Here is a 14,693-nt window from a genome sequence, read left to right on the forward strand (position 1 = left end):
CTAAATGTTTGCTCAGATGACAGTAAATTCATTAGATCCTGAAATGTGTGTTTTCAGATCTTCCTGTTCCAGATTTTACGAGGGCTGTCTTACTGTCACAAGAGGAAAGTTCTCCACAGGGACCTGAAGCCACAGAACCTCCTAATCAATGAAAGAGGGGAACTGAAGTTGGCTGATTTTGGTAAGAGGAACCTCAACAGCTCCTGTTCAGTCTGTGTGAAAGAGAGAGAGCTGATAACAGAAAGGCAAAAAAGTTTTTAGCATAAATTGGCTGAAAAATCAGCTCCAAAACTGCTAAATGCAGAAGGCCGTTTCCGATGGAAACGCTCCGGTTCCAGGCTGCTGATGTTTGCCGACGCTCTGCAGGTCTGGCGAGGGCGAAGTCTGTCCCCACCAAGACGTACTCCAACGAGGTGGTGACTCTCTGGTACCGGCCTCCTGATGTCCTCCTGGGATCCTCTGAGTACTCCACACAGATCGACATGTGGTAAATCTCCCATCATGCCCCTCTTCATCAGTTTCCCCCATGGTAACAGTGAAGCAGACGGAGTCAGATATATATCTAAACCCAGAGAAACATCCGACCACGCAGTGCTTTTTCCTTGCTCCTCTTCCTCCTCTCACCATGTTGCCTTGGTGACATTTCTCCAGCCCGCTGTTATTCTGCCAGCTGATTGGCTGTTTGCTTTGCAGGGGGGTGGGCTGTATATTCTACGAGATGGCTGCAGGTCGGCCTCTGTTCCCCGGCTCCACCGTGGAGGATGAGCTCCATCTCATTTTCAGGCTGCTGGGTGAGGATCCCATCCTGAATGTGATTGTCATGGTAACGCTAGCTATTAGCCATCTGACTGTGTCTGATTGGACTGTTACTACTTCAGGCACACCCACAGAGGAGAACTGGCCAGGAATCTCCACCATTGAAGAGTTTAAATCCTACAACTTCCCCAAATACAAACCACAGCCGTTGATCAATCACGCACCCAGGTACACGCTGCTTCTTCTTCTTCTTCTTCTCCTTCTTCTTCTTCTTGTTTTGTGCTCGTTTATTTCTCGTTATGCACCCCCTGGCTGGTTTGAATGCGTCCAGTGATGTTGTGCATTTCTGAGTGTGTTTGGCCATTTCAGGCAGGAAATCCTGCCGAACATTAGAGCCGGCTGTGCGCTTCCTTCCTCCCATGAGTCCTCCACATTCCCATCAGCCCTTTCTGCTGGTAGATACTGAGCTCTTGCTCTTCTCTTCTCCTTCAGGCTGGACAGCGACGGTATCGAGCTGCTGCTGGCGTTCCTCAGAGTAAGTGTCAACCCACGCACAGCGCACACGTCTGGGACTAGGATTAATTTAGTGGAAGGTTGTCACGTTAAAGCCACAAATAAGATGCTTAATAATTATCCGTTGCAGTCCTCCGTCAGGATATCTGAAGGTAAATAGTTGTTTAACTGTGAAATTAAAAATGTTGAAGCTTTTTTCAGAGGCTTAGTCTGAAAAGTATTTGAATACAAGTAGGAGTGCATCATTAATCCGACTAGCCAATAAATTTTCCCAAATTTCTTTTAACAATATTCACCCCACTATTGCCATCTTAGCAACTTTGTCAATATATTTATCAATTTTAAGATAAAAACAAAATCTGTGCCGGCTCAAATTGGAACCAGCAGGTCAATCTTTTTAAAGATCAGTGATCGGCCAGAAAACTGAACATATTTATTGGCGCCCCTTTATGTGTAGAAATCTTTCTATAAATTCTTCTTTTATTGTAATAGAGTCTTCTTAGCATTTCTACGTCCATCATGTGGTTACTTCCTGGTCAAATTGCAGGAATTGGAAGGGTTAATAATGAAAAATGAACTTTAGTCAGTAGAGATGTAACAAAATATCTGGTGGCTCAGTTATCTTCTGCTAATAAGATAGCATGTTATTTTATTTCAAGGAATTATTCATGCCATTTTCTCTAAAAAGTTAAAATGCACCAATATAAAATCTGGAACGTGAAAGAATAAAGAATAAATTATAAGTTTGGTTTTTCTGAAATGTTTGGTTCAAATTTCTAAAGAAATAAAAGATGCATTTACTTGAAGTCATTCTATATATCTCTGCTAAAGGTGCTAATTAGTGTTGAGGGTGCCATAGTTGATTCCCCACCAGATCCCAGTTCCCTGTTGTCACATCAGTTATCTAGATTTAATCATGTTGGATCTGAATTCAGTCAGTACCACATGCAGACAGCAGGGGGTGCAGTTATTCACCCTTAGGAATCCACATGTGCTTACTCTGCTGTGTTTCACCACTTTGACTCATAATGTGAGTGAATGTGAATCATTCACATTTCTCTAGTGGGTGATGAATCATAGGACTTTTGTGTCTCTGCAGTACGAGTCCAAGGCGAGGATTTCAGCTGATGAGGCGATGAAACATTCCTACTTCAGGCAGCTTGGGATGAGAGTCCACACACTGCCAGAAAGTGAGCACACACACACATATATACACACACACACGCCCTGTGCAATCCCAGCTTCTGTCTGCTCTCCTCAAGCCTTCCTGCATTACTTGTTCTTTGATTTCCTGTCCCATGTTGTGTTAAGTTAGCTGTCTCCTGTGTTTTAGCTACCTAAATGTGTTGCATTGAGCTAGCTGTTTCTTGTGTCTCAGCTAGCTAAATCTGTTGCATTAAGCTAGATGTCTCTTTTGTTTCAGTTTGTTAAGATGGCTATCTCCTGTGTTTCAGTTAGTGCAACATGTTGCGTTAAGCTAGTTCATTCTCTGTCTCTCTAGCTAAATGTGTTGCTAGGTGTCCTTCGTGTTCCAGCTAGCTAACATGTTTCTTTAAGCTTGCTGTCGCCTGTTTCAGCTAGCTAAAGATTTTGTGTTAGGCTAGCTGAGTATCTTTCTTCACTGTATTTCAGATGGCTAAATGTATTGCATTAAGCTGCTGTGTTCCAGCTAAAGTGATCAAATTAAGCTAGCTGAGTTTCTGTCTCTTCCGTGTTTCAGGCGTGTCGATGTTCACGTTAAAAGAGCTGCAGCTTCAGAGGGACCCCGGCTACAGGAACTCCTCCTACCCCGAGTCAGGTGGGCCATGAATCTCATTTCATTTCCCATAATTCAAATGGAATCAAGTATCAATTGAAACTCTTCTTGTATCTGAAATTTTCCGACTTTTAGCAACACCACCTCCAGTTTTCAACTCTCTAACATTTTAGTTTTCAAGCCAAATCACAGATGTCTGACATCATCAGTAACTATCTTTGGAGTTTCTTGCAGTTCTGATTATGATGGCCTACAGATAATGAAAACCCTAAATTCATTCTCTCAAAAAAGTTTTAATATTATAAAAAAGTTAAATATTAGAAACTTATGGTGTCACTTTAATCAACTGATTTCCTCAAAAAGATTGAGTTTAAATTATCTTTAAGCCCTAATCATCAAAAATACAAGAAATATTAGCTTAAAGTACTTTACTATATATGACAGGTTGAAATTTCTGAAATGAGACCAAAAAAACCACAATGTTCACTTTTTTCGATGTGCTTGTATTTTGGTGTAATGAGGCCCATGGCATCATGGGTATTGTTGTTCCAGGTAACGGCAACATCAACAGAAGGCAGAGCATGCTTTTCTAATGTTTCCTGAAGAGGATGGTCAGCCGGCCAGCTTCATCTGCACCTCCCAGCAACTCCTCGCATGAGCCCACCTCCCTGTGGAGCGTCTCTCCTCACTCCCTCGCCTGGACTCACTCACACGCGTACACACACACACACACACATACACAATGCTGAATGAGTGACTTTGAGTCAAAACGCTTGGAGACTGTTTATTTATTGGAGTGTGAGGTTAACTTATTTTGCTGCTAAACTACTACTGTCTACTATATAACATGTCTGTGTGTGTATGTGTGTGTGTGTACACGTGTGTGTTCGTGCACATGATGTGAACTGAAGACGCCATGCACAGTTAAGTGGTCTGTTTAGGTTACTGTTATTTCTCCTGACTATAATTCTTTGGTATCTTTAGTTTGAAAGTCAACGAATGTTGATGTCGACGCTGTGATGAAGTTGTTTCATTGTTGTGCTTACAGAGCAACGGCTGCAGTTTCTTCAAACTTTTTATGCATTCTGTATATCTATACATATATATTTATGTGTATATATGTACATGTATATTTGGAGATTGTTTTTTTTTGTTGTTGTTTTGTTTTGTTCTCTTTCCTTCGAGCTTCCGTGACTGATCTATACAAGGTTTCTACATTTCAAAAAGCTGCAGCACACGACAGTGTTGACTTTGAGGGGAACGAGAAAGACTGGTGATGATGGTGATGATGATGATGATGGATTTCCCATCTTAGATATTTTTTTTTTCCCCCCCAATGTGTTTCACCCCAATGTGTTTCAGAAGAACTGTGTTTCTCTGAGGGCCCGATGGCCTTTGGGGGGTTCCACTGAAAGTCTGAGCATAGCGCCTGGCAGCTGAGGGCTGAGCGAAGCTAACAGTTTTAGCCGCTGGGTTTCTGCTCACTCTGGTAAATCTACAGGACCAAATCTGATGGAGACAAAAAATGGAAATAGGCATGGGCTGGTGTGAGATTCTCTATAATAACCATGATTGAAAAACTAAACGGTATCCTTGTGTGTTAGGAAAATTTTCTAACATAATCTTTCATTTACTTGGAACAGCAGAAACTATTACTTCATATGCTACAGTTATGTTACTTTAACATATTTTTATTTTCATACAAATATGGACTAAATGGTCATTAAATTTAATATTAAACACACTCTGCTCTTTGCAGAGAAACAGAAATCTAATTACCTGGTTAATCTGTTCCGGTAGCCTGCAGCCTGCTGCTTTACAGACCTGCCAACTGTAAATTTAATACAGAAATGTTTGGTTTCCACACCATGCTTGTCTGAAAAATAGCTCCAGTCGAGAAAATCACAAACATCCGGATTCGTTTAATTGAGTTAAACGACACACCGCTGCATTACTCTGTCCATCATACACAGGAGAAAACTCTGGTTGGCCTGGCTCCTTAATCTGGGTTTTCATTTTTCATGGGCACAAAAATTAGCAGTTTTTGAAACCGTAGCTGTTTGAAATGTTGGTGCTGCAACATACCAGAGACCAGCCCATGCCTTGTTGGGGAGACAACCGGACAGCATTGTTGAGTAATGAGAAAAACCAGAACCCGAGATAAAAGCTTGGACAAGTCTGCAAACCCTCCAAATGTCGAGAGCCTCGATGCAACTGTACATTCAGAAATTTTACCCTGCACTCCAAGCGTTTGCATTTTTTCTTTTTTTTGTTTTGTTTTGTTTTCATCAGGGACATGGGCCTCAACACGGCTGAGTTTACCCAACAGTATTAAGATGTGTTCTGTGACTTCTCCTCGGGAAAACGGCACCAATGTGGATGCTCTAAAAGCAACAATTTCCCACTTCATGTCGAGCCACAGCATTTTTACAACACAGAGATTAAAACTCAAGACTTTACTGCTGATGTGTTGTTAGCAACTGACAGTGATGCTAAAGATGATTAAACCTGTTTGCGAGTCTCTCTTTTAAATACGTTTACTGTAGCAATAAGAAAATGTCCCTGAATGTTTCTTACATGACAACTGATGTTCATTGCATTCCTGGGGTCAGATTTTTCCTGTGTTGACCATCATTAAATATCAACCGCAGTCGTTTTGCTAAGTTTAGAAAGTACAGTTTGCAGGAGCTAATGTAATGCTATCGCTTCTCTGCCTATAAAACTAAACCCTGTTTTGACATCTACTTTGTGAAAATTTATCAGGCAGCATTAGATGTGTAGTGAACATTATTTCCCTGCTAGGTTAACTTCAGCAGATTTCTCTTTTTATGCTAACTTTAGGTGCGCAAGCTAGCTGTGCGCTGAAGCTAAACATACATGATGAGGTATGCATTCAAACAAATTTAGGTCAATAAACAGTGTTTGTTTAAATGTTACAATCTCTGGTATAAAGAAGAATATATACTTTTTGACTTAAGAGGTACATCATTGGTGTGAATAACTATGCAGTTGAAGCTATAGGTTAGCTTAGCCAGTTAGCTTTAAATTTAGCTAAAAGAGTTTTGTTGAACGCTTGGCAAAAATGTAACCGTAGGGTTTTTTGTTTGTTTGTTTTTTAAATGCATAACCAGGAAAAATTTAACGTCAACAGCTTCACAAGGTGAACTGCTAATAAATCAGAAAATATTAAAAGCTTATTAAAAATAAAAGACTGGGAGTGCATTAAACATCCAGATAAAACTGAAAGTTGTCGGGGGATCAGAGGGAAGTTTTCTTTTTGCTCTTTTGTTCGGCGGCCGACTGAAAACTGTATTTTGTGACAGGAAAAAGATTTGTTTAAGCGACACTAGTGTTCTTTGTTTCAGATTAGGTAGCACATGCTAGAAGAGTGCTGGAAGCACTGGAAAAGCTTGATAAACTTATATCTGAAATAATTAATGTAATAATATTAACATCAAACACAGATTGCAGGTAATGGTGCAATGATCCAGTAAACAATACAAATCTTATTAATCTAAATGGTTTGAACATGCACTCCTAATTTGAGATATTAAATTGTGATTACACAATAAAGTACATACATGACATACTGTAAACAGGAAGTCATTATATTAATGGTATATTTCCTGTATTACTGTAATTTTTAAGTTGGAAATTGGAACCATGTACTTCTAATTTTTCCATAATTTTTTTGTGTATATTCCACTTTATCCAAATTAAGGATTGTTTCCCTGTGAACTGCAAACTGTGTTTCTGCTAACATTACTTTTTTTGTACATGAACAGCAGTAACATGCACGAAAGGAGATTTCTAAAACGGCTTAATATTTATCATTGTAAAACTGTACTTTTTTTCAGATGAATGGATGATTTAATGTGTTTTATGTCTGAGTGTGTGTGGAAATGTTTGTGCCTGATGCATGGAAAGCCTGCTGTGTTGTCAACTCAAACTCTCTGAAACACTGAGCTGCCGGTGAACAGTTGATGTGTGACTCTTTTTACTGGAACTATTTATTTCTCATAACCATCAGAAGTAAAAATTTAAAAATTTGTTTCATAAAACGCTTGTGTAACAGTCATTTTCTGAATAACGACAGAAAAGGTCTTCACGGTAAACACATTGGAAACCAGAATACTGTTTCTTTTTTTTTTTTTTTGAAAAAGAAAGTAATTTATTTAAAAACACAAAATAAGAAACTAATTAACATGGATAATTTGCTGTCATATTTCCTAAAAAATAAAACAAACAAACAAAAAGAAACGGGAGCAATTTCACAGCTACAAAAAAAAGCTATTTGTGCAGTTTTGGCCAAGATATAAAGCTTTTGACACATTTACAGAAATCTTTCATCATAAAAGCTACAGCAAAGATTGCTTAAAAGTACAGTACAGTGCAAAAATAATAAAAAGTATAGAAAATTGTGCATCAATTTTACACTGCATTTTTACTCTGGCTAGCAGATGCTTTGCTAGGAGTCGCTTATGGTCCCATCTCATGTAGCCCAGTTTTATGTTTTCCAGCGTTTGATAAAATTTTATCCTGAGCCTTTCCGTATCCAGGAAAGAGAAACTGGTCATTAAAAAACTGTTGGCAGTTAGGTGTGACAGAAAAAGATGCCAGATCTGTTCAAAAGTGACAGAAAACGTCATGATGATGTTAGATTCTAATTTCCTAATTATTTTTTGTATTATAAACTTGTTATATATATATAACCTTTTTTTGGGCAAAAAAACTTATTTCTGAATGTAAGGTACAAGAAAGTAATTAGCTTAGCTTTAAGATTACAAAAAGGTGGGAAAACACCTATTGTTCCCGTTAGTGAGTATAAAGTTTTAAGCTATCAAACACATTTTGATAACTTACTTGATCATTTAAAACTTTTTGAATACACAAAAAAGCAAAAGCCTTAATGTGCTGTCTAGACATGGGAACTCGGGTTGCATTTAGTCTCCGAAGGCTGAGAGAAGTTTTCACAGTTCTACTTCTCAACTGTAATGCTTTCTCTTTTACTTCACACATGTTCAAGAATTGCTTCGCATCCAAGGCAAAGAAATTCATGGAGTTACTCACGACGGCTACAGAAGATGGCAAAAGAAAAGATGTGTTCTGTTGAGGTTTTACTACATTTGGGCAGAGACTGGCAATCAAACGAGATGAGAGACACGGAACACTGACGCCATGTCAGATGTTTTACCACAAGTACGATGGGGACCCTGAAGTAAACATACAAACCAAACTATGCTCTTCTTAGAGAGCAAATCCTCAGAGTGGAGCTCCAGTTTCTTCTGGAATGAAGGTAGCAGTCTCAGCTGTAAGTATACTCAGTCAGGTTGAATTTCATCCAAGCTTTAGGATGGTCTGCTCCTTGATGATGATCTGACCGTCCTCAGCCCCTCTGGAACCAACTTCCTGCTGGCATCAGGACTTGTGGGAGCTGGACGTGAGCAGTAGAGGAGAGGGCGTGTCCACATTGGAAGGAGGAATGGGAATGGCTCCATTCATCAGTGTGGGGAACTAGTAAAGTGCACAATAGGAAAAATTAAAGACTGTTTTAGCAATTTATGAAGTTTTTCTAGCGAGACCTGTTTTGGCCAGAAGTGAGTCGCGCTCTACCATCGACCAGTTCACGCTTGTGATTACAAATTAAGTCGGAGTGTGTGGGGATTAAAGTTTCTGCCTTTTTTTGAGAGGTCTTTGAAAGAAATTCATGTACTTGGCAATATCCTCTAGACTTGATTTGCTGGCAGAATCCCTTTATGGTGTGTTTGGTTTATTTGAAGTCCACTTCAGCCTCAGCTACAGTTCAAAGGGTACCTACTCATAAACAAGTATGCTTAGACTATTATTAGTGCTGGAATAGCTTTTAGGGTTAACCAACTTCCCATCAATATGCATGGCGTCATCTCTGAAGGTCAAGCACTGTTAGCTTTATGATTTCGGCTTTGGTTGAATACCCACAAACTTTGGGTCTCGGGTAAAGATAGTGTAGATGTATTTGGGCCTCATAAATGTTTGGGTTTTATGACAGCAGACGAACAAACAACATTTTGACAACAAGGAGGAATTTGGGTTATCTTGGTTCGACATAAATTACAAGTTTTAAAATACAGTTGAATAGCTACCTGTATATGAGCTGAAGGAGTTGAGTCAGATGATGTGGGTATTTCTGATTAAGCTGAACCCAGGGGTGTTTAGGAAAACCAGGCATCCGTTGAAGGATATCGCCTCAAACACAAGAAAGGAAGATTACCTGGAAGAGTTGGGCGTGGCTCTGCAGTTGGGCTGGGCTCAGAGGTCCCACCGGACTCAGACCGGACCAGAAATGGATGTTGGACAGCAGAGGACTGGGAGTTAGCAACAGACCAGATGGAGTCTGGAAGGTCAGGGAAATACAGAAAAAAAAAAATCAAAGTAAAATAATCCACATAGAGTATGGAGAAGATGGTTAATTCTGGCAATGATGACCAACTTATAGCTTCTTCAATCAAAAAAAGTTGCAAAAACAGCTTTTCATCTGAAACTTTGCTCAAATGAAGGAACTAATTCTTTCTCAAGCTAATTTCATACCTAGATTTCCTAGCATGCCTTAAATGCCACAAAGTTCCTCCTCACTCGTCCCGTAAATAGTTATGAAGCTCCTTGTCAGTTATTAGTCATTCATCAGTCAGACCATTTCTTGTAATGTCATTAGGTAATTCTGTTCATTTTCTTTCAGCTATTTTTAACATTTCATTTTAGGTGGTTTGATGGTCTTATTTGTTTATCTGAGTTGGTTTCCATGTCACTACAAGGATCTTTATTTTGGATTTGGTTTTAAAGCAAATGGGGACAAATTTCAAAGAAAGTATCAAATCTCTGTAAACGTACTTCCTGTTGGTTTGCTAGGGAAGGGGTTCTAGTTACCAAAAGGAGTAGGTGTTACCATTGACATATTGAGTAATGAGTTCAGCCTCCACTTCCTTTGGTTTCTGTCAGTGATTTACACACAGCAGTATATGATTACTCAGTCTGGATAAGAATGTCAGTTGAGGGCCTGAATGTAGTCAGTCTGTCCTGTTTTGGTCAGCGAGCTGCTGCCAGTGAATCAGGAGCGTCAAGAACATATGGGTTCACTTAGAAACCTCCTCAGTCCTCCCTCCCCTCCTCCTTTTCTTTCCGCTCACCTCTCTCCGTCCCCTCCCTGTCTGACTTTCCGCATCAGAAATGTCTCCTTCCTCTCCTCTGCCTGTTACCTATTACAGACTGTGCTTCCAGGGGAAGTTTGGGGAGGTTCGGTGATGTTATTGGCTGTATAATGTTGATTCATACCTGTGTGGTCAGAAAGGCGGGGGTAAGAGACCCAGAGGGCAGTGCCGGGCTGTTGAGGGCAATGGAGACGAGGTCACTTCCTGTCAGGAGAAGAGGAGAGGCAGAGATTTCCAAGCCTTTGGGTTTTCTGCCTTTTAAAGGGTTACTGTTGGCCAACCCCCTCCTCTCTGGTGTTCGTGTGCACCGTAGCTTCTCTCTTTCCCTCTGACCAGATGACAAGTTTAAAGGTTGAGCACTGCATTCAACATCTTCAGTATCTGCACTAAGGCTCTGCCCCCTTGCCCGTATGTGGGCGGGGCTTTGGGATGGGGACAAAGAGCTGGCCAACCGAGGAGACAGCACGGAGGAATTTGGGCTGTCTGTTGTGGATGGAGGTGGTGTTGGAGGAAGGGACGAGTGGCCGCCGTTGGTTACGAACCGGATGACGGAGGAGCTTTCCTCGCATCTGGGCTCCTTTTTGATTGGCCGCTGCTGTTCTAAAGCGTGCTGCAGGGAGCTGATGGTGAAAGAGGAGTATAAGTTGGAGTGGCGATACTGGTTTCTGTCAGTCCGATCCTCCTCTTCAGCTTCAGGTTCTGACGTCGTCCCCCCAACCTCCTCGCTACTGTGACCCGACTCCACAACTGCAGGGTCCATCTTCAGAATCTCAGGGAACGAGACAAACTTGTAGACAAACTTTTGACCAATCACCTTCTTGATGATGTTCTGCAAATAGGGAAGAAAAAAAAACAGACGTGTCAACTTAAACCTCCATTTTGCATCAGTTTTGTTTGTGTTGTAGTTCACATGCGCATACTTTGTCGTAGTAGTAACGCAGCGCCCTGCTCAGCTTGTCGTAGTTCATGTTGGTCTTGTTCTTTCGCAGCCCCCACAGTTTGGCCACCTCCTCAGACTTGAGCAATTTGAACTCTCCATCATTAGACGTCCAGCAGATGAGATGTTTGTGGCTCTGGTCAAGCAGCAGCTGGAGCAGGAACTGCCAGAGGGTGATGGAGCTCTCCATGACGACACAGGCACCGGGGGTTCTGCAACTGGGAATTAGACAAGCACCGAGTTAGGATCCAAGGACTCTAGGATTCTTTTTATTGTCATACCAGCTTTGGTTGTTTGTGGTATGAAATTTGGACTATTATTGTTATTATTATTATTATTATTATTATTATTATTTATTATTAGCTAGCTTAATCTAAGTAGCTAACTTACTTTAGCTATCTACCTTCATGTACTGAGTTTAATTTATCTAACTAAGCTATCTACCTAAACTTAGATAGCTTAATATGCTAAATTAAGCTAACTTAATAAACTAAATTTAGCTGATTAGGCTGTACTTAGCTAGCTAGCTTAATTTAGCTACCTTACCTGACTTAATTTTGGTAATTAAGCTAGCTACTTTAATTTCACTAGCTAGCAAAATTTTGCTGGTTACCTTAATTAAGCTGGTTAAGCTAAGAGCTAAACTCGTTCAAGCATTTAGACAGAGGGGTTGGATGCACAGTTCAGGAAGGATTTTACTGTTTGTAAAAATGTCTATATCTACACAAGCTTTGGGAATTGAATTTAAAAAGGTGGAGGCTTTTTAAAGCCACTGGGGTTGCAGGTGGAGTAGATGGTGACAACAACATTAGCGCCATCAGAATTTAAAAGAAAGAGATCCTGAGTAGGTCTAAAGAAGTTACAGAGGTTAAAGAGTCTCAAAAATAATTGTAACTCGGATTGTTTGGAATTCTTTGTTGAAAAATTGCTTTTGGCATCAAAATTAATGGCAAAAATGTTATCTTTTAAGACACATTTGCGTGGAGATCACCACAAATAACCATGTGAAAGCTAAAGCGTGCTAAAATTAGCAGTGCTCTTCAAGTTGGCAGCTCTAGAGAAATTAAAGTAAGCATAAGAGCAAAAATGTTAGTGCATGTCCTCTGGGTTCTGGTACCGAAGGGCTTATGTTTGCCACATGTCACTACATGCAGACATGGTGGCATGCGGTTTTGCTACTTCCTTCCACAGGTTATATACAGCTGGTATGACCATTTTCTACTAATTGACCCCTGTTGGATTGTAACTACAGATACCGTGCCTTGTAAACGTAATTCTTACTCCCCTAAACTTTTTTACATTTTTTATTACAACCACAGATTTGATTTTATTGGGGGGAGGGTTTTCCCCTCATGTTCTCATCCATCTCTGATCAACTTCCACAGATAAATTAAGCAGTCCCACAACATGATGCTGCCACCACCATAGGGGACGAGGAGGAGGTGTGCCCCATTTTCAATATTACAATACAAAAATCAACTAAAATACATCAAAGGTTGTTACTGAAAAATGTGAGAGTCTAAAAGATTAACATTTTGCACAGCACTGAGTGGAACAAATTGTAATAATTGTTGCTCACAGTGGCTGGCAAGCTTTTCCTCCTTCAGTATAGTTTCATATTGACTGAGAGTCAGTGAGAAAGGTCCATACGTCACATGGCTTTCAGATGTTTCCATGGTGATAAAACAGGATGTGGTTAGTGACCCTTCTGCCAAGACAAGCGTGGCCCTAACCGACGTGTTTACCTGGAAACCGCTGACTGCCTGTGTGTGTGTGTTTGTGTGTGTGTCTGTTCCTGTGCGCGCTCTGAGAACTGTAGCTCTGCCTGCCTTCATAAGAACAACATATTGTGCAGCAGCGGTGGAAATATGAGAAATGACTGTTTGTGAATCTGTTTGTCTTTGTGAAAGGAAACCAAGCAGCAGGACAAAAACGAGGGGAAAGTACAAAACAATGACCCACCAGCCTCGCAAGCACACAACTGACCGAGTTCTCGCTTCCTATTTCCTGTATGAATGTGTGCTGCTGTGTGTTGGCGCGTGTGCGTGCATGCGCGTGTGTGTGAGGTGACGGAGGAACCGCGGTGATGTCTAACTGTCTACAGGAGGACTTCCTGTCATTCAGCTTCAGGGGCGTCATTCCCGGTGAGAGGCTGTCCAGGACTTCCTGTCGGTGGGAAGCACCGGGAACAAGCGCACACATTCGCTGTTTGTTTTTAGAGCTCAGTTCTTACAACACCCAGCAGATGTAGAAGGTTTTTTTAAGAACACACACACATGCACACCTAACGTACATGGGTGTCCTTGTACACATTTTGGGAAAACTTTCAGAACTGGAATGTTACCAGTTGAACTGTTCCAAGTCTTCCAAGAACCACACTGTATTTAGCATCAGCTGAAAAAATAATAAAGCATCCTGACAGCATGATACTGCCACCACCGTACTCCATGATGATGAATTATTCTCATTGTTTCTATGTCGCCCAAAAATGTAACCATCTGACCAAAACACCTTCTTTTTCATCTTTTCAATCACACTGATCATACTTCTGCTAAAATAACCACTGGAATCGAACATTGGTGTCCTGATATTAGCAAATTATGTTATCTGTTAAAGCAAATGTTTTAAGATTTGATTTCAAAATAAAAGCCCACTGTTTGAGCCCGTTTCCTCTCTGTTTCTGTTCAGGTCAGCAGGAAGAACCCAAACCATGACTCTCCTTCCATTTTCTCCGCTCTGATTAAAAAAAAAAAAAGTCTGAGTGAGGAGGGAGTAAAGGGGGTTCTGCTGGAACTCAAACGTCTCTTTGTTTTGCGGCAGTCTGTGACTCATTTTCAAGATGTTGTCTGCTGCCAGCTTCTATCCGGAAGCGCATGGCAATTAGTCTGCGAAGTCCAGACAAACCAGAAAGTCTACTAGCAGGTTTTAAAGGAGCCACGGCTCATTTTTACTTCCCTTCCCTCACCAATTGTCACACCGACCTCATTCTAGATTCCCCCTTTAAATCTGTGATAGTGTCACGCATAAGAACGCTGTTTGGTTGGGGAAACCTTTTACACATTTTTACGCACGGCTTTAACACTTTACGCACGTCTTCTCTTTTTTTGCGCTTTTCAAGTTGGCGGTGTGGATTTGCGCTTTCTGTGCTCAGAAATGATTTTTGAACGGATCACAAGTTTTTTTTGTTTTTTTTTTAAGTTCACTTCGATGCTGCCTTTAGGTAACTTTGAGAAAGTTGGAGACGGAAGGAAAGTTGGCACCTACCCAGCTGTGAACGGCCGCGGCTCCTCTCTCTCTGTGCGTCTGTCCGCGCGTGTCGTGGGAGTTTGGCTCTTAAAGCAGAGCGTGTGTGTTGTGTCGGGGCTCCATGCTGCTGTTGCTGCCGTTGCTGCTGCCCCGCTGTCTGAAAGCGGATCCGCAGCTTTTCTCTCTCCTGCCTCAGAGCAGGAAGTCGGGACGCGCAGACGGAGAACGAGCGCACTTCCTCTGGAGCAGTATTCCCGTCTGTGTAAACACACACACACACACACACACACACAGACACACG

The 14,693-nt window shown here is 41.1% G+C and overlaps 2 protein-coding genes across 2 annotated transcripts; one reads left to right on the plus strand and one right to left on the minus strand.

Annotated features, from left to right (window-relative positions):
• Positions 1-4: 4 nt before the first annotated feature.
• LOC103152578 (cyclin-dependent kinase 17-like) lies at positions 5-7,064 on the plus strand. Its single transcript, XM_007573093.2, has 9 exons — positions 5-22; positions 58-181; positions 367-487; positions 694-791; positions 879-984; positions 1,249-1,291; positions 2,369-2,459; positions 2,990-3,067; positions 3,578-7,064. Exons 1-9 carry the CDS (start codon positions 5-7, stop codon positions 3,616-3,618), a joined length of 720 nt encoding a protein of 239 aa, XP_007573155.1. The 3' UTR covers positions 3,619-7,064.
• LOC103152558 (ETS domain-containing protein Elk-3-like) lies at positions 5,289-14,619 on the minus strand. Its single transcript, XM_007573059.2, has 5 exons — positions 14,411-14,619; positions 11,130-11,364; positions 10,334-11,038; positions 9,276-9,398; positions 5,289-8,539 (listed from the first exon to the last, which is right to left on the minus strand). The coding sequence occupies exons 2-5, from the start codon at positions 11,334-11,336 to the stop codon at positions 8,444-8,446; spliced, it is 1,131 nt and encodes a 376-aa protein (XP_007573121.1). The 5' UTR covers positions 11,337-11,364; positions 14,411-14,619; the 3' UTR covers positions 5,289-8,443.
• Between the last annotated feature and the right edge of the window lie 74 nt (positions 14,620-14,693).

This window comes from Poecilia formosa, unplaced genomic scaffold (assembly GCF_000485575.1).
Source record: "Poecilia formosa unplaced genomic scaffold, Poecilia_formosa-5.1.2 Scaffold318, whole genome shotgun sequence".
Taxonomy (NCBI): domain Eukaryota; kingdom Metazoa; phylum Chordata; class Actinopteri; order Cyprinodontiformes; family Poeciliidae; genus Poecilia; species Poecilia formosa.

What these genes read in the sequence shown, in the direction of transcription:
- LOC103152558 (XM_007573059.2), bottom strand. Translation starts at nt 11,336, where the DNA reads ATGGAGAGCTCCATCACCCTCTGGCAGTTCCTGCTCCAGCTGCTGCTT. An exon ending in TGCGTTACTACTACGACAAA is followed by an intron (nt 11,039 to 11,129) that starts GTATGCGCATGT and finishes CCCTATTTGCAG; the next exon opens with AACATCATCAAGAAGGTGAT. An exon ending in GCCACGCCCAACTCTTCCAG is followed by an intron (nt 8,540 to 9,275) that starts GTAATCTTCCTT and finishes GCACTTTACTAG; the next exon opens with TTCCCCACACTGATGAATGG.
- LOC103152578 (XM_007573093.2), top strand. An exon ending in TCCACACAGATCGACATGTG is followed by an intron (nt 488 to 693) that starts GTAAATCTCCCA and finishes TTTGCTTTGCAG; the next exon opens with GGGGGTGGGCTGTATATTCT. An exon ending in TTGATCAATCACGCACCCAG is followed by an intron (nt 985 to 1,248) that starts GTACACGCTGCT and finishes CTTCTCCTTCAG; the next exon opens with GCTGGACAGCGACGGTATCG.